General features: G+C 42.0%; 1 protein-coding gene across 2 annotated transcripts; it reads left to right on the top strand.

The window, feature by feature from the left end:
* Positions 1 to 988: 988 nt before the first annotated feature.
* TRABD (TraB domain containing) lies at positions 989 to 20,058 on the top strand. 2 transcript variants are annotated; one of them, XM_033163261.1, is made up of 9 exons: positions 989 to 1,051; positions 2,082 to 2,160; positions 4,066 to 4,232; positions 4,941 to 5,081; positions 7,891 to 8,001; positions 10,061 to 10,200; positions 14,864 to 15,036; positions 17,008 to 17,134; positions 18,561 to 18,691. In XM_033163261.1, exons 1-8 carry the CDS (start codon positions 1,028 to 1,030, stop codon positions 17,121 to 17,123), a joined length of 951 nt encoding a protein of 316 aa, XP_033019152.1. In that variant the 5' UTR covers positions 989 to 1,027; the 3' UTR covers positions 17,124 to 17,134; positions 18,561 to 18,691. The 2 variants fall into 2 exon arrangements, with proteins under 2 accessions (XP_033019152.1, XP_033019151.1); XM_033163260.1 differs by having other exon boundaries at positions 1,028 to 1,051; positions 17,008 to 17,119; positions 18,561 to 20,058.
* Positions 20,059 to 20,374: the final 316 nt, after the last annotated feature.

Raw genomic sequence — 20,374 nt, 5'->3', positions numbered from 1 at the left:
TGCCTACTGCGTATGCTATGAATGACACATGGGCCACAAGCTTACCATTAAGGCTGGGTGATAGCTAGTTTTCAACATCGTGATATACCACCAGCTAAGCATCATGATATACTGATATATCACAATAGCTGAAGTAAGAATGGAGCTATGTAGAGGCATTGGCTAGCTTCATGGTTTTTGCATAACACTCATACACCATGTTTGCAATATATTACAAGGTCAAAAATTATGAAACTGATACCATGATATGGACGGTTTTGGATGATGTATCAATATATCGCCCAGCCTTACATACCACCCAGGCCGCTGGTGAAAGTTTTGGCTTGAAAGAAGTTGTTCTGATGTGCCTTTTATATATATTTTAGAAACCAACAACTTTGAACTCGTGGCAACTTTCGGAAAGCTTGCTGGGTTAGTCTGATACCGCAGATGCATCAAATAGTCTTTCTAGCGTCCCAATGGCCAACGTTTATTGCAGAATTATCTTTTTTAAAACCAGATGGATGGTGTGTTTTTGCTTATGCTGTGGGGGTTTGATTGTAGGAAATGGTTTATGAAACAATACTGAACCAACTGAGCAGATGAGAATGCTTTCTTTGTATTTTTTGTGTTTCTGACATGAGGAAGATGGGTTCTCTTTCAGGAGGAATAAGGAGAGGAAGTAACTGGATTGTGGCTTTTAAGTGCGTTTGACCAAGCTTCACGTTCCTGCTAATTGCCTCTGGACAGAATGTTCAACCTCAGGCTTCCCTATACTGTATATTTATCTTTCCACCTTTTTGAATGAATCAGTAGGCACAAAAAGCCAGGTTGGCAACAGAGACAATCGTTACGTCGTGTATCACCGCTTTTGCGTATTTTAATAACAACATTTGTGCAGATCTATACTGCCAAACACTAGCCAATCGTTAAACCTTTTAAATGCATACTTCGCACCTTGCTATTTATTACCCCTGAACTTCTCTACCCCGCTTTTAATGTTTTGCAGGTCTAATCTGGCTGGTGGAAGTTAAAGAACATTCTCGCTATGGAGGGGGAACAGCAGCAGGAGGTAAATTTTGGGAACAGAAACATCCTGTGCAGAGAGCGGAAAACGCTTCACTAGGCATTTTGGTTTATCAAAATTTCTGAGGGGCCGCTGTGCTTGAGCTGCAGAAGCAGAAAACCAAAGCACGCTGAGATCTTTGAGAGAGAAGCTTGAGTTACTGTGGGATGTGTTTCTTCCAGGCAGCAACTAACCCGATAAGAAGTTTAACGTATTGTGTTGCTCTGCAGCCTTCTGTCTTATCCAAGGTAGAAAGGGCAAACCTGTGTCCCTGCAGATGTTAAATTCCAGCTCCCACCAGCCTCAGCCAGCATGGCCAATGGTCAGGGATGATGGGAGCCAGTCCTTCTTTTGGAGATAGATAAGCGACGCTGGTTCTCATATCTCTATGAAATAACCCCTATTGGGCCACAGGTTCCCATTTCTGCCTTATGTAATTTGTGAATTATGGGTGTGTTGCATTATGGGGAATTTTATGTATTTTTTTATATTAAAAAACCCAACATATCTCATCGCTACTTTGTATATGAAGGCAGCCCTGTTTAGGGTTTTTAATATTCTGTTGGGAGCTGCCAGAGTGGCTGGGGAAACCCAGCCAGATGGGTGGGGTATAAATAATAAAATTATCATTATCATTATCATTATCATCACCACTAATACACCCCAATGAGCAACTATGTGCACTCACCCATTGTCTTCTATGGAGAGAGCAGTATGGCCTTAATTTATGCCCAGCAGGATAGCAGAGATAGTGTGCTTGTTTTCCTGAGCCCTCACACAAACCCCACAGGTGTATCTTGAGCTGCTCATGACTTGAAATCACAGCCACATCATTCTAGCATAGATCTCCACATAGTGAAGTAGTTGTGCTACAAGATGCAAAACAAAATTGCCTTGTAGCCCAGACTGTGTTTTAAGTATATCAGCTTCTAGCATTTGTTATAATTGTCAATTTATCCATGCACAAAACATGCTTTATTCAAGCTCTTCTCTCCACTTGTACCATTCACTCCCCCCCTTTTTTTAATCGACACAGATGGCTACAGAACCAGCGCCTTCACCTGAGGCACAAGGAGATGGGCCGAAAGAAGCTGCAGGCATTGCGTCAAATATTTGTATGTTATAGTTGTGGATAGCAAAGTCATTTTGCCTCCTACGTCTTGTCTTGGTTTAAAGCAGTTAATGGCTAGAGTTTGGGGTGGGTGAGGATTAAGTCTGGTCTACCTGTGCAGTGGCAGAGCTTGGTAGAATGGACTGTACCACTTTAGAATGGACTGCACCATTCCAGTATGTGGAGTGATGATAGCCGTGTTTTGAGCGCTTGTCTATAGAGGACCAGTGGCAACCAGGGAAGTGGACAGCTGGGACCTTTTCCCTTGATGTTTTTGTTTTTACTTGTCAGGTAGGCATTCAGAAATGAACTTGCAGTGGTACAGTCCAAGCTGCCATCTTGTACTAATGCATGTGTGGGCGAGATTCTAAGGCACATAGGAAGACTTAACTAGCATGGGCACAAGGTCTAAGCCTGAAATCCTAAACACACTTACTAGGTGTGTTTACTAGGGACCCAGTATGCTGGGTAGAGACTTACTCTCTTGATGGGATGTTGCTGATTCTGGGCACTTAGGTGTGCCAAGAAGAGTTTGGATTTGATATCCTCCTTTTCACTACCCGAAGGAGTCTCAAAGCGGCTAACATTCTCCTTTTCCCTTCCTCCCCCACAACAAACACTATGTGAGGTGAGTGGGGCTGAGAGACTCCAGAGAAGTGTGACTAGCCCAAGGTCACCCAGCAGCTGCATGTGGAGGAGTGGAGACACGAACCTGGTTCCCCAGATTACGAGTCTACCACTCTTAACCACTACACCACACTGCCAAGGATGCTAACAGCATGATTTGGGGCCAGTCAGCATTTCTGAGCCAATTTTATTTCACAGGGTGGTTGTGAGGATAAAATAGGTCTTTGGAGGGAAGGCAGTTATAAATTAATGTGATAAAACAGCTATGTAAAGTTGATTCATATATTTATTTCAGACATTTGTGTTCTGCCTTTTAGGGCCATGCAGTCCTCTGATGGCAGTTTACATTCCCCTACCTCCCCCCCCCCAAAAAAAATAAAAGTATAATGCCATATTTATAATAGCATTAATGTTATCCTGTGTAGAGATCTTGTAAGAAAACAGACTGTTCCTAAAACAAAAGTTAATGCTGTATAACACATGAATTATAAACTGTGTCGGCGCCAAAGCAGGAAGTATTTTGTGAAAAAATTGCCTCTGCAAAGTTCAACTCCACCCCTATACTGTCCCCAGATTGATCATGGGGAGCAGGCTGAGAATTATCTTGACAATGCTTGTCTATTCAGAGTCAAGGAAGCAAGCCTTGCCATCCCTCTGGTATGGCTTGGTGACTTCATGCAGCCAGATCTGATTAGCACTGTGACGGTATTGCTTCTATGAGAAGCTCCTGCTGTGTTTTCATTTTTAATTGGCACCAGCTCTGCAGATTTGGGGGGGGGGCGTAGCTGCAAACTACGTCAGGGCACAAAAAGGGCAAGGAAGGAGGTGGTTTGGGGATATTTTTCAAACACACACACACCTATCCTGAAACCCTCCCATTTGTCACCAGAATGTTAATGCTCAAAACTCTGACTTGGCCCCATTTAAACATTGTACAGTCGTACCTTGGTTCTCGAGCGCCTTGTGACTCGGACGTTTTGGCTCCCGAATGCCGCAAACCTGGAAGTGAGTGTTCCGGTTTGCAAACGTTTTTTGGAAACCAAACGTCCGACTGCTGCTTCCATGGCTCCCGATTGAGTACAGGAAGCTCCTGCAGCCTGTCGGAAGCCACGCCTTGGTTTTTGAACGTTTTCGGAAGTCAAAACGGGCTTCCGGTACGGATCTCGTTCGAGAACCCCAGGTACGACTGTAGTCGATTCATACCCTTTCCATAGGTATTGGGGCAAAGTGGGAGATGAAGACGCAAACTAAATACGAGTTTGTTTATTTAATTTCTATGCAGCTGACGCTGATGCTTTAAAAATACTTTTGGAGATGAAGATGAAGAGGCGAATGCAGAAGCCCACCCTCCCAAGCACCGTGACGGAACTTTCTACCGAGGAGGGCTCCAAAGTATATGTCGTTGGCACTGCCCACTTCAGTGACAGCAGCAAAAGAGATGTAGTGAAGGTAATTAAAAATTTTTAAAAAAACATTCGGGTCTTAAAAGCTTTCTTTCCCCTCTTGGGGCCAGAAGTGCACCTTTGAAACCTTGGCTATTTTTGTAACGCTGAAAAGGATTACAGTTTGGGTTGGGTACATAGCTGCTGTCGTGGATAACTTTATATAGAACCAATTCGTGCAGAGGTTCCATCATGTATACTGTAGTCTTCTCCCATATTATTCATCCTGATTATAAACCTGTGAGGAGATCGTCTTATCATCCATGTTTCAAACAAAGCTGCAGAGGCCAGGAGTTGGGTTGAATTTATGCAGAGGAGGAGAAATTCTGGGGAACGAGGGGGTCAGTTTCCTGTTTTCTGTGCGGAGAGCTGATACGGGTAATTTGGCAGGAGGAGGGCACTGAAAAATCTCTTGAATTTGTTTTTACTGTTTGGCAATATCCTTTCTTTTTCCTGAAATATTTTAAAGGTGTATATTTTAAAGTCCTTGAGCTGATAACAGCAAAATACAAAAAATGTGTAAATGTGTAACAAACACCTTTCCTGAGGGTTTTTGCTTTTTAGACGAGAAACCTTATATTCTCTTCCAAAACATAAACGGGGGGAAAAAACAGTTTTATTTAAAAAAATAGTTAGTGGATTAGGACTCTGCTACTATATGCTTGGGAGGTTTCTCCCAGTACTGCCAGCATGCAACTGAATTCATATTTTTCAGACAATACAAGAAGTGCAGCCTGATGTGGTTGTGGTTGAACTGTGCCAATACAGAGTTTCTATGTTAAAAATGGATGAAAAGACATTGCTAAAGGAAGCCAAAGAAATCAATCTGGAGAAACTTCAGCAAGCTATAAAACAGGTATGAGTTCTTCGGTGACAAAATCACCTGTCCGTCTGTATGCGAAATTGAAATACTGCTGTCCTAACTTTTTATAATCTGGCGCAGTCAAGACTTGTATCAACATGCAGTTAATTGCACAGCCATTCCCATTCAGGGCTTTGTTCTATAGGGAGTGTTATAAAAGCAGAAGTATACGGGGACTAGGTTTTCAGTGGAGCAGAGCTCTACTGTACGTTTATGTAAAACCAAATAACAGGATTAAAGTCCAGTATGATACTCATGCAAAAATTCCATGCAGGTAAACGCGGGTGGCGCTGTGGGTTAAACCACAGAGCCTAGGGCTTGCTGATCAGTAGGTCAGCTGTTCGAATCCCCGCGATGGGGTGAGCTCCCGTTGCTCGGTCCCAGCTCCTGCCTACCTAGCAGTTCGAAAGCACGTCAAAGTGCAAGTAGATAAATAGGTGCCGCTCAGGCGGGAAGGTAAACGGCGTTTCCCTGCGCTGCTCTGGCTTGTCAGAAGCGGCTTTGTCATGCTGGCCACATGACCCGGAAGCTGTACGCAGGCTCCCTCAGCCAGTAATGCGAGATGAGCGCCGCAACCCCAGAGTCAGACACGACTGGACCTAATGGTCAGGGGTCCCTTTACCTTTTAAACAGCTAGAAGGGGAAGCTAAAGCAGGATGGTGCAGCGAAAGAGGGTCCTTTGCAACAGCAAAAAATATTCTCTTAATCGAAAGCCAAATAAAGAGACTCTCCCCCAGCAAGAAATGGCTAGAGTTTTATTTGTTTTATACATTCTGAAAGCAAGACTCTAGTCCAGCACGGTACACTAGTATCTCAAACTCCTAGCTGCCTCTTCAATGAGCTTTTCAAAGATGTAAAAATACATCCCAGAACTGCCACCAATTTCCTGTAGAGGATATGCAAGTGATAATATCACAATTGCCATTCTAGTCAGTCATTTTATATATTCCGTTATTGTTCTTATTTCAGATAATCTCTGTTTGTATTAGAAAATTAGTTTCTTTATGCCTAGGGAACGATATCTAATTTCCTGCAGGTTAACACTTTTCTTTTTTTAAAAAGTTTTTTTTAAAAAAGCTTGTTATTTATTTCATTTCTATACTGCTCTATATTTTTAAGAAAAACCTCAAAGCATATTAAAACATCAATAAAGCAATTCAGAATCAAACATTTCTGAAGAAAGTCAAATATAGAGTATACAGTCAAAGCAACATAATTAACTGAAAGCTAAAATGTTATCTTAAAGATTTCAAAATAAAACATTACAAAGGAGGTCAACTTAGAAGTAAAATAAAATAAAATTTGGTGACTAATTTAGTAAATGCTCAGGGAGATTTAGTTTGTAAAGGGTGCTGAGAGTTCTTGGGAGACAGAGAGCTGCAATTCACAAGAGTGGTTAACAATCAATCAATCTTCCCAGGGAACTCTGCAAACAACTGAGAGACATTTAGACGGCTAAAGCAAGCCATTGAGTTCTGTTTTCAGCAAAGGGTTATGGCTTATGTACAGTAGATTTCAGAAACCAGATGGATTTGGACAGTCAGGAAAGCTGTAAAATTACAACCGATGTGTGTTGCACATCTTCGACATTATGAAGTTCCCTCAGTGTCCTTGGCAAGCAAGACTTCACCTTGCAAATGTTTCCATCTGTCCTGAGAACGGTCCATTGCTTGAGAGCAGATCTGTTAGCGTTTGGAAAGCTGTCCGCCCAACAGGAAACTACTGCCTAAGTTTGAGCGAGGAGAATGGTTAGCCATTGACTTGTGACTCAGCACTAAAGCAACAGTTTCTCCTTCCTGGATCATTTTTCACAGCATTGCGACATAAATTCTGCCGCACAAAAGAAAGCAGGAACACAAGAGTTTCTAGTTTTTCTCCCAAGGGCGAGCTAGAATTGTTTTCCAGCATATTTCTCAGTGTGGACCTAAAAAATACTTTGTCCAATGCTTTATCCAATACAGTCACCTACTTAATATTCCAAAACAAACTCCACACTCATTATGTAAAGGTAGATAATAGATATATGGCAAAAAGGTCATCTGTAAATATCAAACTGAAACCAAATGTACATTTTTGGCAACTAAGTAAGGTACCCAGTGATAATCTGTTTGTGAGGGAGGACACAGTGGGAAGGCTGTTTAGTTGCAGGAGTCACAGGAACTAATTGGTGGCATGAGATTTTCCTGCATCTATATACTTCCTCCACTAGCTGAGTTGACAGCTTTAAAAATAATTTTTTAAACCCTCATCTCTCAACTCTGAAACTATTACGTACATGCTTTAAGCATTTCCTACACTTTCAGTGTATAAAGCTTTGTTTGTACTGTGTGTGTGCTTCTAAATTGTGCAAATGTTGCAAAAAAAAAACCTTTTATGCAGCAGGTAAATTAAGTCTATGCTAATCTGTTTTAATTGCAAACCTACGCAAGGAATTACCCTTGCTATTTGCATACTTAGTCACTTTCTTCTCTCGGGCACAGGCAGGTGGGTATAAATAATAAATATTATGCCGCCAGACAGGTTAATTTAGTGCTATTTTCTACTCTTTTCCTCCACAAGGAAACAAATTAGCAGATGTCTAAAAGGCTTCTTAGCAACGATCCGGTATACAGTATATACATGTTGAAATAACGGGGATTGTGTTCAGCAGTAAATCAGCTCCCAGAGGCAGAGTTGGTGTTTTACTCCTTCGCCCAGGATAATTGATGTTTCATCACAGCTATTAATGGCACCGTGCATCTTGTCTTTTCCAGTAATCTGCAAAAGGTTAACTCGTTCTTTTTAATGGTTCTTCTTATGATAGAATGGAGTCATGTCTGGGTTGATGCAAATGCTGCTGCTGAAAGTCTCTGCACATATCACAGAACAGCTGGGAATGGCTCCTGGAGGGGAGTTCAGGGAGGCTTTCAAGGAGGTGAGACTTTTCTTTCTTTCTTCTTTTAAGTGTGTGTGTGTGTGATTTTGTGTGTGATTTCCCCCCTGAGCTAAAAAATGCTGAGTGAATTGTGGGAGGCTGGCAACAGCAGAAACCGGTGTGGGTTTCACTTGGGTCAAATTCTTTGTGCCAAAGCCTGTCTCTTAAAAACAAATCAAATTCTGGAAGAAGGAAAATTTACCAGTTCAAAGAACGTCTGGTTTTTAAATCTGGGGCTCCCCATCTACTGTTTTCAGTGTGATTGTCTAACGCTGGCAGAACATAATGAAAGCTGCAATATGAGTGGTATCCTTTGCAGCTGCCGAGGGAACGCTAAACATATCAGAAAGTTGAGTGTGTGATTCATTTTGTCCCATGTCTCAGCTGCTAGGCTAATAGATTTTTAGATAGCAGTTAAGCCAGACACATCTCTCTTTAAGAACAAAAACAAAACAAAAAAGGTGGGAGTGGAGAAAGTTTGTGTTTTCATAAGGGGAAAACTGGGGGAGGAATACAACATTGCACTATTTTGATTGTTTCATTCCCCCCCTCCTCTTCCTACAATGCTGTTTTGAACCTTAGGGGAGCCATTGGGGGGGGAGGGAAGGAAGCCCCCTTGAACTAACAGCTGCCCTTTCTCTGGCTTCCATCCTGGAGCCTTTAAATACTTTCAAGTTGGGTGAGCATCTGTGAACAATTCTGTTGTACATAACAAATTTTGTCCAGTTTCCCCCGTCAGTAATTGCGCAAATCATCTCATAGATTTGAATTTCTTTTTCTTGAGTTGGAACTATTACCAGAATCCTTGGCCAATATTGAAGCATTTTTCCCCTCAATGCGTATTAAAACATTTTTCTCAATGGGTATTGCAGATTATTATTATTATTATTATTATTATTATTATTATTATTATTATTATTATTATTATTATTATTTGTTGTTGTTGTTGTTGTTGTTGTTGTTGTTGTTGTTGGCTGATCTTATGGATGTATGACCTGTATTGTTTATTGGTACTGCTTCTGCGGGTTTGTCATGGCCTTTAGCTAGAACAATAAACTTATATTGATTGACTGACTGAGTTTGATTTTTTTCATGTGAATTGTCTGTGCAAATTGCATTTGATTTGTGATGACAGCACTTGCACTTTCTTAGCCATGCTAGTCTGAGGAGTCTCTTGTATCTGATCAGCTTTGGTAACTTGTAATTATTCAATATAGTTGTAAATGCTGCCATCATAAGTTTAAACCACATTTTTTCATGTAAAATGCAGTTAATACCAGTTAGCAATGAAATGCAAAATGGCGACCAGTCAATAAAGTATAAGCGGTAATTAGTGTAAATGGTAAGTAACAAGCAAAGAATAATCAGGTTAGAGAAGATGAAAATTAGACAACAGCTGTGGACTAGTTAGCCATGTGGAGTGGCATTCAACTAAGTTTTACACAAAGTAGACCTATTGAAATCCATTAGTTCATTAATTTAAGTTCATCTGCTATTGAGGAAAACTTAGTAAGATACCACTCACAACGATTAAAATGCAAAACAAGACAAATCCACTCAGTAATCCGAACACCTCTTAAGATACAATGGTTTTACCTGCCAACATCAACAAAGTGTGGGTGCAGCCACTGAGAAGGCCCTGTCTTGAATTCTTGCCAAAACGCTCATCTTCCATTGGCAGGACAAGATCTCAACTGGGATTGTAGAGGAAAAGTAGTCTCTATAACCAGCACTTTGAATTGTGCCCAGAAATGGACAGTGAAACTGTTGCATCTCAGAGAGGTCTGAAGGACTTTGCTACTGCTACTCATGTCCCTTTTTAATTCTGCTTTCAACAATTTATCTAAGAGAAACCAAATCATTTCTGAAAACCAACTTAATAGCCTGGTGTAAGCTATGAAACCCTGAAAGAACCTTTGTGCAAGAAGCCTGCATTGACCGACAGCTAAGCTGAAAATGATATTGTTATTGTTATTATTTGTTACACACCCTGTGTAGTGCCTTACCTCCTGTTGTATATAATGTTAACTAATCGCTAATGTGCATATTCATCTTGCAGGCTAGTAAAGTACCTTTCTGCAAATTTCATCTTGGGGACAGGCCAATCCCGGTGACGTTCAAGAGGGCCATCGCTGCACTTTCTTTCTGGCAAAAGGTCAAGCTAGCTTGGGGCCTCTGCTTCCTTTCTGACCCAATCAGGTAGGAAAGAGTGTGGCAACTCGTGAACCTAAGTGGCCGGATCTCAGCAGCAGCTGGGTGCTCAGACTTGAGGCAGCCGTGGGGTATATTTTCTGATGGCGCTGGCAAATGTTTTTGGTGCCGGTAACAACAAAAGAAAGGGCAACCGTTGTAACAGTAGACTAGAGGCTCTCTGGATATTGTTGGGATTCCAGCTCCTGTCAACACCAAACTCCCCGTCCAACCCCTTTACACCCAACTGTAGGGACGCGGGTGGGGCTGTGGTCTAAACCCTGAGCCTCTTGGGCTTGCCAATCGGAAGGTTGGTGGTTTGAATCCCTGTGACAAGGTGAGCTCCCGTTGCTCTGTCCCCGCTCCTGCCAGCCTAGCAGTTCAAAAGCAAACCAGTGCAAGTAGATAAATATTTACCGCTGTGTCAGGAAGGTAAACGGCGTTTCCGTACGCTCTGGCACTCATCATGGTCCTCCGTGCGCCAGTAGCGGTTTAGTCCTGCTGGCCACATGACCCGGAAGGCTGCCTGTGGACAAATGCCGGCTCCCTCGGCCTGAAAGTGAGATGAGTGCCGTAACCCTATAGTCACCTTTGACTGGATTTAACCATCCAGGGGTCCTTTACCTTTTAACCTTTTACTTTTACACCCAACTGATCACTGTGCCCTACAGGTGAGGGCTTCCTGCTCATACCTTATTTTGAAGTCTGTATTGTACAATGTAGGAATCTGGTTGGTTGAGACCTTTCCCATCTGTATTGGATTTTTAAATACATTTAATCACCTGTTTTGCCACCCTGAGTTCCTTTGGGAACAAGGTTGGGGTGTAAATTTAATACATAAACATTCATCCCGTTGAAATGTAGGCAGCCACTCCCTCCCCCATTTATGTGCATTCAGTATGTGCAAGACCGTGTATATGCCAATCACGCCGAATCCAGAAGTGACCCAGAAACATCACTAAAAGGGTGGAATGGGGGCAGGGCATCTGCAGGCTTTTTCCATGGGTTTCTATTACAGTGGTATCTCGGGGTCACAAACACTTCAGGTTACAGACTCCGCTAACCCAGAAGTAGTACCTCGGGTTAAGAACTTTACCTCAGGATGTGAACAGAAATTGAGCGGCAGCGGGAGGCCCCATTAGCTAAAGTGGTACCTCAGATTAAGAACAGTTTCAGGTGAGGAACAGTCCTCCAGAATGAATTAATAAGTTCGTAACCAGAGGTACCAATGTATATACAATTTCACCGATGCATGCAGTGCCTCGGAATGTAAACACACACACACACACACACACACACCCCGTATAAACAGGGATGCCTGTTTAAAAACGCCTGATAAAAGGACAAGATCCTACAAGCTGTTCTTTATTAAAGTGCTCATAAAAGTAAAGGGACCCCTGACCATTAGGTCCAGTCGTGTCTGACTCTGGGGTTGCAGCGCTCATCTTGCTTTACTGGCCGAAGGAGCCGGCGTACAGCTTCCGGGTCATGTGGCCAGCATGACTAAGCCGCTTCTGGCGAACCAGAGCAGTGCACGGAAACGCCGTGCTATGCCAAATAGCTCTTGGGGTCAGTGAGTGTTTGGTGCCCTCTGTAAAACACGTGTTTTACTCGCATGTCAAGCAATTGTGGTGAATGGGGGTGCACTTTGAGCCCCACCCCTGATTCTTTCCTGTAATCGTTGTGCTGTTGTCTGTAAGAAGTTCACGTGTAAAGGGTCAATGTGATCAGGATGCCTGGTTGTGTGGATGCCCCAATTTCACAGAGCTCACACATGTGACTGAGATGTAGCTACGAGGTCGGGGGGTGTACTAGTCGGGGTTTTTGTCCCAGGTGAAGTTTCCAGAGGGGTGCCATTTGGTCTCCCAGCCTGTGTGTGTGTGTGTACGCAAACACATGTGGGGTGTGAATTAAAGCCTAGTTTTGACCCAGGTGAATTATAGCCTAGTTTTGCCTCTGCATATGAGCAAGAGTTCATATGCTGAGTTGTCTTTACAGCTACCTGTACACACAATGCACAGTTCTAGGAAGTGAACGCAATTGGTGGGGCTGAAAGCACAGGCCCACTCCCCAGTCATCATGCCATCGGCCTACGAGGGAGTAGCATGTAACTAGGGCTTTGTTTACGCTGTGTTGGTAGTCAGTGAATTATTTGATACATTCATGCATGGCTACAGAGCTTTTTCTAATACGAGTGCTTCTATCGGGGCAATTTTCAGGTTATTTTTATCCATCACACCAACAGCAGTGAGATGTTCTTTTACCATAAGCAGTTCTTTGCATGTTTACATTTCGGTGTGATGTAGACGCTTTAGCATTCAGTGCCTCGCAGCGCTATTTTCCCGCTGCCATGTATTAAACATTGTGTTATATGCAGTAGTAGGTTCCTGCCATTTGCAACTGTCGTACGCCCAAGAGGATCTCGTTGTCTACAATAGAATGAGCAATGTGTTTGGTAAGAAGGGCCGTTTGAGAAATATAGCAGGCACTACAGAGCTGTGAAAAAAAGAAAGGAAAGAAAAGACTGAGAGAGAAAAGGAGCTGTACTCATGTTGCATATTTAAACTGTGTGTATTAGCATCATTTATATGCAAGGTTCTCTAGCTCAGTATAAGGCAACTTATATGTCTAGTAGATACCAGAATGCATCTGGTGCACAAAATTCACTATTTCTTCCTATAGTGGAGGAGAGAATCCTTGGATGGGTTTTCCTCCCACTAGGGAGGACTGTGCAAATTAAGTGGCTTTTACCCCAGAACAAGGGGGATGACCCCCCCAGTCCCTTCTCGTCTATTCCCCCCCCCTGCACAAATGGGGGGTGCCTTTGGTTTATGCTAGGAAAGCCCTTCAGTTGTTAAGTTGTGGCCCGCAGGGAGATTGATGGAGAGAATGCATTATTTCCACAATACAGGCAGCAACTGTTTTAGGTGTGTCCAGTTGACAAGTGATCGCTGGCACATGGGTCCTTTTGCACCCAGAAGAGGGCATAACGGGGCTGGGCATGTTTATTATACACACTCCGCCAACTGGGGGGGGGGCAGACAATTGCCTCCACTTGTAATATAGTTGCACTGCTTTTTTTTCTACATTTGAAGGCAACAGCGTACCTGTTTCAGGCTGTGGCTGGAGCAAACAAGGTAGCTTTGTGTCCTTCAGAAACGTTGCATTTAGAGAAAACAAACACATCCAAAAAGAGACAGCAGTCCGAAAGATATTTCATAAGGGCTTACCGGGAGCCTAATAAGAACAGAAGGAGATGGAACACTCCCCAAGTGGGAGATACCGTAGCTGCTTCTGGAACTGCGTAGCAGTGAATTACTAACACAAGACGTATTCTTTTACATCTACTAGACAGGGAAGGCCAGGGTTGGACAACTTGTGACCCATTATTGTACGTTTTGACCTTCGTATACAGTTTCAAGTGGCGCTGCGCTTTAAGATACTTTGCACGGACAGATGGTAGTCAGAAATACAGATGGAGTCTGTGTTTTAACAGTTGGCCAGTTGAGTGCAATGGGTAGTGGCTGGGAATAAGCAATACTTGCAGTTCTTTTATCTCTCAGTAGAAAGTAAACCCCAAACTGGGAATATTCTTAGAAGCTGTCCCCTAGTACTAAGTTGGACCGGACTGTTACAGCTGATGCTGGAACAATTGTTATCCAGTTAAGTCTAATTGACAAGCTAAAAGGTGCATTTTGTGCTCCTGTTGTTGTGTTTCGGCAGCATCAAGGCAGAAGCGCAACATAGCTATAACAGCAGAGCAAGGCTGAAGCTCGCTCTCTCTCTCTCCAAGGAATTAACATGTTATAATTAGAATGAGGTTTATATGCTTTTACACATCCATACCTCCCACTCACTACTTGAGTGTGAAAGGGGTAACAACCAGTTTGATTTTTCTTTCCACTGCACTTGCAGCACAGATGTCTGCCAATTTGTTTTTGTTTTTTAAGAAATGAAAATTGATTACTTCAGAAGAAAGAGTTCTGTGCCAAATTCTAAACTGAATTTTTATGCAGTGCTTTTTAATTTTGTGTGTGTTTGTGTGTGTGCTGCTGCTGCTGTATCTCTTTGTGAGCTGTCTTTCAGCAAGGCTTTTCTGCAGAAAAAGCAATCCACGAATTCTGTTTCTATCGCTGACCCCATTAAGCAGCACTTTCTTTCCTGCAACTTAAACATCCTGCTTCTGTTCCAAGCGTGCTTGTGGGTTCGTTGAGGATGGGTTCAAGGAACCAACTTTGTACCCACACTCCCCAGTACCTTCAGAGTGGAAGTCACTTGGAAGTTTTCCATGGGAATCCAACAAATACCAATCAGCTCTGCAGTTATCTCACTTAGAATAAACCCCGGAAATCCAACTTGCTAAAAGGCTGGTAGCTATACCAGACTGTACCCTTACCTTCTACATTAGCAGCTTGCTAGCCTGTTGAGACAGGCAATAACAACAGGTTACATTTTCGGCTTCTTCTGTAAGAAATAGTAAGCTGAAAGAGTGGAGAAATCCCTCCTTGTGCTTGCCTTTATCCATCCTGATTTTTTTTTTTAAAAAAAAACCAACAACAATTTTTGGCATTATTGAGGCTCGAAGGACATCGGTCCGGTTTATTATTCTTTCTCTTCTTGCTTTCATTTATCACTGAGAGCATAACGTAGACGTTGAAACTGTTTGTTTCAGTAAAGATGATGTGGAGAAGTGTAAACAAAAGGATCTGCTGGAGCAAATGATGGCCGAGATGATTGGCGAGTTTCCTGATCTTCATCGAACTATCGTCTCAGAAAGAGATATTTACTTGACTTACATGTTGAAGCAAGCTGCAAAGCGAACAGAACTACCTCGTGCATCCGAAGGTAAGTTAACATTTATGACTAGGGATTGCACTCCTCCAGCAGTGTGGTTCTTCAACTATGCTGCCTCTCAGGAAATCTGGACACATATTTGTAGATTAATGTGCAACAAAGGGATTAATTCTGTTAGCCAACTAGCCTGGTTGCTAAGCTTTTTCTTCACTGCGGTAGCAAATGCTCTAATGGGCTGTGAAGATTTGAGGGAATTTTCCTCTGTATACTTCATTTCCCTACTATGTTCAAGGCTTGAACTAAGACAAAAGCTCCATGTTCCTTTCCCCTCAAATTATACATGGTTTGGTTCAGTTTCCTCAGCCAAGACTTTTCTCTCTGGACTCTGTCTTCATAATTTAAGTGACTTTGCCAACATAGCAAAACATGTGAATTGGCCCAATATTGCAGCCTATCTGCAAAATGGGAATTCGAAGTATTCTGATTTGCAAGATTATTGAAATGAGAGAGGTGACACTATCCAATTACGAATTCTATGTACCTTTTATAAAGGGGGTCATACGTTTTTAGATAATGTTCCTGTTAGAAGAACTGGCCAAATTATTCAGCTTTTTTCAGATCCAAGACCATATTTTAGCCCAAACATGGCATATTGGGACCCACTTCTGAATTTTGTATCACGTATTTTATTATGATAGTGCTACTGTGGGACCTGTCAGTCAGAAGTGGGTTGTGACTTACCAGCTGACCAATGCATTAAACCAGGCATAGCCAAACTCGGCCCTCCAGATGTTTTGAGACTACAACTCCCATCATCCCTAGCTAACAGGACCAGTGGTCAGGGATGATGGGAATTGTAGTCCCAAAACATCTGGAGGGCCAAGTTTGGCCATGCCTGCAAACTAATAGGAAGATGGCACATGGGTGCAGATAATCAAACCACCATTGGCAATCACTTGTTTATTAGATACAGTAGTTGTTTTTACCTTTCAAGTGAGGGAGATGAAGAAATAACCCCTAGTTATGAGAACAACAGATTTTTATTTTCAAATGATTCCATTGAACTCTCAGGGAACCTTGCAACTTATCCTAAAGCAATAGTATAAAGTGGAAGAGCAGAGTGTGTTCTATGCATACAGAGCCTCTTGAGGTCAAATCTGAGCACCTCCAGTTAGGGCTGGGTTTTCAGGGAAGTCTCTGTTGGTGTAGACCAGGATGGGAATCCTGTGGCCTGCCATATATTGTTGGAACACAACTCCCATTCCCTATAGCAATTGGGAATGCCAGCTGGGGCTGATAGAAGCTGGAATCCAGTAACATCTGGAGGGCAATATGTTCTCCATCCCTGGTGTGGACAAAAATGCTGGATGGACCAGTAGTCTGACTCTATAGAAGTCAGCTTCCTGTTTTTTGTTTTTTTTAAATAACTAACTTAGGCATTCAATAAACTGGGATTTTCTCTCTCTTAATTCCTGAAGTAACTTCTTGAATAGCAAGTCACCTGGCAGGTTTCATTTTTAACCTTTCTAGAATTGTAGGAATATGTTGAGTTAATTTATTCAGTGTGTAGCAATAATACATTCAAGCACTCAAGTTGCTTATCCTCTGTAAATGTTTAGGTTATGTTTTTACACAGGCTTTAAGAGCCTGCTGTGGTTCGGTTTGTAGGTCACTGTACCTTGGATCCCGAACGCCTTGCGAGTCAAAATGTTTTGGCTCCCGAACGCTGCAAACCCAGAAGGGAGTTTTGCAAACGTTCTTTGGAACCCAATCGTCTGACGCGGCTTCTGATTGGCTGCAGGAGCTTCCTGCAGCCAATCGGAATCCATGCCTTGGTTTCTGAACATTTGGGAAGTCGAATGGACTTCGGGAACGGATTCCGTTTGACTTCCGAGGTACCACTGTTTCCCTTTGTTTCTGTCTGAGACCTGTGGCTGAAGAGAATCCGAAAAATAGTGGTAATAAATATAATAAATACATTGAAAATGAACTTTTTTGTTTATGTTTCTTCTGCTGTCTCAGCTGAACCTAGAAGATGTGTCCCTTCCATTGTAGTTGGGGTGGTTGGAATGGGTCACGTGCCTGGGATCGAAAAGAACTGGAATACAGACTTGAACATCCAGGAAATAATGAGGTAATTCTCTCTCTGGTAGGTTTGGTCATTTTCCTTATATGTTATGATTTCTGCAGTTAGCCTGGGGGCAGGAGGTAAAAAAAAGGCAGTGAATAGGTATAGTGGCAGACTGCGAATGACACTAAAGTTGAAACAGGATGAACTCCCAGAGATTCGGGCAATGCCAAAATTTCCTTGGTTAGGCAGGAAGTATCTTCTGAGAAATGAGTATTTGGGAGAAAGCTTGTTGTTCTGTTTTCCCTATGGAACAAATGACTGAAAACAAAGATTTCAGTCTGGGTTTCTGTTTTATCTGGGCAGAACTGAGGCCTGAGATACAGATTGTTTCCTGTGATCTAAATTATATTAAAGGTTGATATTTGATGCTCTGTATAAGTAAAACAGGAAAAGGGAGCACCCAATTTTTTATATAAAAAGGGGTCTCTGGGGTGAATATTTCAATGAAAATAATTAAAAGTGCATCATAAAAATTAATGTTCAGCTTGTCATATTATTGGAACCACTAAACTGTAGCTTAACATTAGCCATGCTCTGCTTGAAACAAACCAGCTTCAAGTCATGGATTATATTATAAGACCATAATAAGATCAGCCACTTGCCTGGCCCAGCATCCTGTCTTCCACTGTGGCCAACCAGGTGCCTCTAGGAAGCTCACAATCTGAATGTAAGTCCAATAGCACACTCTTGCTCTTGCTCCTATTAACAAGTTGGGAATTAAGAGTTTGAATGGAAAGCTAAACTGCAGTTAGTGGAAAGCAGAACTGAAAGCTTTCAAACCCCCCACCTGTGTCCGCTGCCACACCTAAGAATGATGGAGGGAATGCAGAGCCTGAAGTTATCTGCAGCTCATTCTCATCATGCTAAATACAGTTTTGACATGGCATGTGAATGTAGCCAATAAATGCTCATTTAGATGAAGGTATCTTTGATTTCCTCTCCCAAGGTGTATGAATTAATTTTACAGAATCGTTTTTATATACTGTATTGCAAGACTCATTGTAAAATGAAAAGAATTTCAAAAATCAAATCCACAATATGTAAATAAACCATAAGACGTACGTAACAAATACTGCTGACGTGTGGACTATTAGCTCATGGCCTGATCCATGAAAGATTATTTTCATTTAAAGCAATTGATAATGTTTGAACTGTATTGTGTATGCTGTTACCCAAAAGTTAAGTGGTCAGGATGGGGCAAAATAGCCCTAGGTGGTGGTGGTGGTGGTGGGTTTTTTTTTGTGTGTGTGTGTAAGCTCATGAGCTAATACATTGGCACAATTAAACAACACACACATATTGCTGCATGATGCATACTGGATTCCCACCCAAGTAATAAAAGTAATGGCAGACATTTTAGTGTTTGAGGCAAGTAGTGTTTGGTATTAATTATTTGAACATAGGTGGATGGTAAGTCTCTCTTCCCCCCTTCTCCTTTTTTCAGTGTGCCGCCTCCATCAACCTCAAGTAAAATCCTCAAGTTTGCTATAAAGGCCACAGTATTTGGACTAGTGGGCTACGGCTGCTATAGGATGGGACAAAGGACAGTTCGGTTTATTCTCTCCATGCCCGTTGCACAGAACTATCTTCAGAAACTGGCAGATGTCAAGCCTTGGCACTGAATTGGAAGATTCTGCAAGTAGCTGGGGCAAGATCTAACATACGTAAAACTAGGTTGGAAAGGAGTGACTTGTCAAATTTAACCAAATTCTGTCCAGAGGTCTCATTTGACGCTGAGCTGCAGCATAACCAGTGGATCAGTACCACCTAAGCATTTGCCCACAAACCTGGTGAAATGGGCATCATAAAATTACATGCCAGTATAGGGTACCTAAAGTATGTACACATATATATTATACTATTATGTGTATATAGTGCATTTATAAAGATGGTGATATAATGGATCAACAACATAGAATCTAATATCCTTGGACACAATTCACTGGAAACTTCTATTATGCAAGCACCTTTGAAACAAATGAGACTGTACAAAGATGCAGCTGTTCATTTAACTGAAGCTGGCACAGGAGAACTTGCTGGTGCATTGTGTCCCATGATCTGTCCCCCCCCCCCCCAGAGGAACAGAACAAACCATAGGCTAGTTGTGTTCCTATTAGAAAGCACAGTGGCCCATTAAGTATGTGTGCATTCGGTACAGGTAATACCAAGCTATCCTTCCTGGTGCCAAGCACCTATAAGATGACTTAGAAGGACCTCTTCTTACTGGAAAACTTTTATACTTAGTGGCTTTTTTTTTAAGAAGACAAACTGCTAAAAGCTTTTGAAATATCAGAAACTTGCTGGCTGCTATCGATGAAACCTCTACATATCTTTTACAAGCCTTACTTTTTTTTAAAGAAAAAGTTGCCTTCAGCATTGTATCCCGCCAAAATGGATCACTTTAAAACCCCAGCCCTTTCAATGGAAATCTCACAAGTTCCATTCAAGAGTCCTTATGTTTGGTTAACCCAGCCTCCCCCCAACCGGACGCCCTCCAGATGTCTTTAGATTCAGAATCATCTGGGGAAAGTTGGGGAAGGACAAGCAAGATCATGCTTTGTCGTTTTGGGGCTTTCCCAAGGTTTTCTCTGTCTCGAATGAAACATTGCAATGTGTCTGCTTTTCTCTGTCTCCTTAAGTTGTTGTTGGGTAACTTCCTATGTTTACAGGGCACACAGTTCCTCCTAGATTAGATTAATGTCACTGATATTAGTAAACCAAATCCTTGTCAGGATAAATTTCAGCACTGCAAAATTATTGAGACTCTTATCCCTCCTACTAACGGCTTTTCACTTCTCCTTTTGGGGGTAAAACAAATCTGGAACTGTTGTGTATGTAGTATTTAACCCTTCCTCGGATGCCATGTAAGCTATTTCTCACAATTCCAGTGGAATGTAATAAAATGCTGATTTAAAAGAAAAATCAGTGGAATGTTGTTTTAACAGATTTCAATCAGTATTTTTTGAAACCGCCTAGGTTTTGTTTGTGTAGCTTTTATGGGTCCTTTTCAACAATTCTACTTTTTTAACATAACACGTTTTTTTAAAGAAACATTTTGTCATGTACTTTTTGTAGACATTTATATGCCCTTAAGATTGCCTTGGAGTGCATATTGCTTGTTGCCATCTCAACAGAATATTAATCGTGAAAAAACAGTTGTTAATCTATCCCTTGGAAAGCCTTTTGCCTTTTATGCAATTGTCCATCGGCTGCAGTAAAGATAATTTCTGACTTTAGTCTTCCCTGCTCCCTCTTCTT

Source organism: Lacerta agilis, chromosome 10, assembly GCF_009819535.1.
Source record: "Lacerta agilis isolate rLacAgi1 chromosome 10, rLacAgi1.pri, whole genome shotgun sequence".
NCBI lineage: Eukaryota > Metazoa > Chordata > Lepidosauria > Squamata > Lacertidae > Lacerta > Lacerta agilis.
This window is presented reverse-complemented; position numbering and strand designations above follow the sequence as displayed.

What these genes read in the sequence shown, in the direction of transcription:
- TRABD (XM_033163260.1), top strand. Translation starts at nt 1,028, where the DNA reads ATGGAGGGGGAACAGCAGCAGGAG. An exon ending in TTCCTTTCTGACCCAATCAG is followed by an intron (nt 10,201 to 14,863) that starts GTAGGAAAGAGT and finishes TGTTTGTTTCAG; the next exon opens with TAAAGATGATGTGGAGAAGT. An exon ending in ACTACCTCGTGCATCCGAAG is followed by an intron (nt 15,037 to 17,007) that starts GTAAGTTAACAT and finishes CTGCTGTCTCAG; the next exon opens with CTGAACCTAGAAGATGTGTC.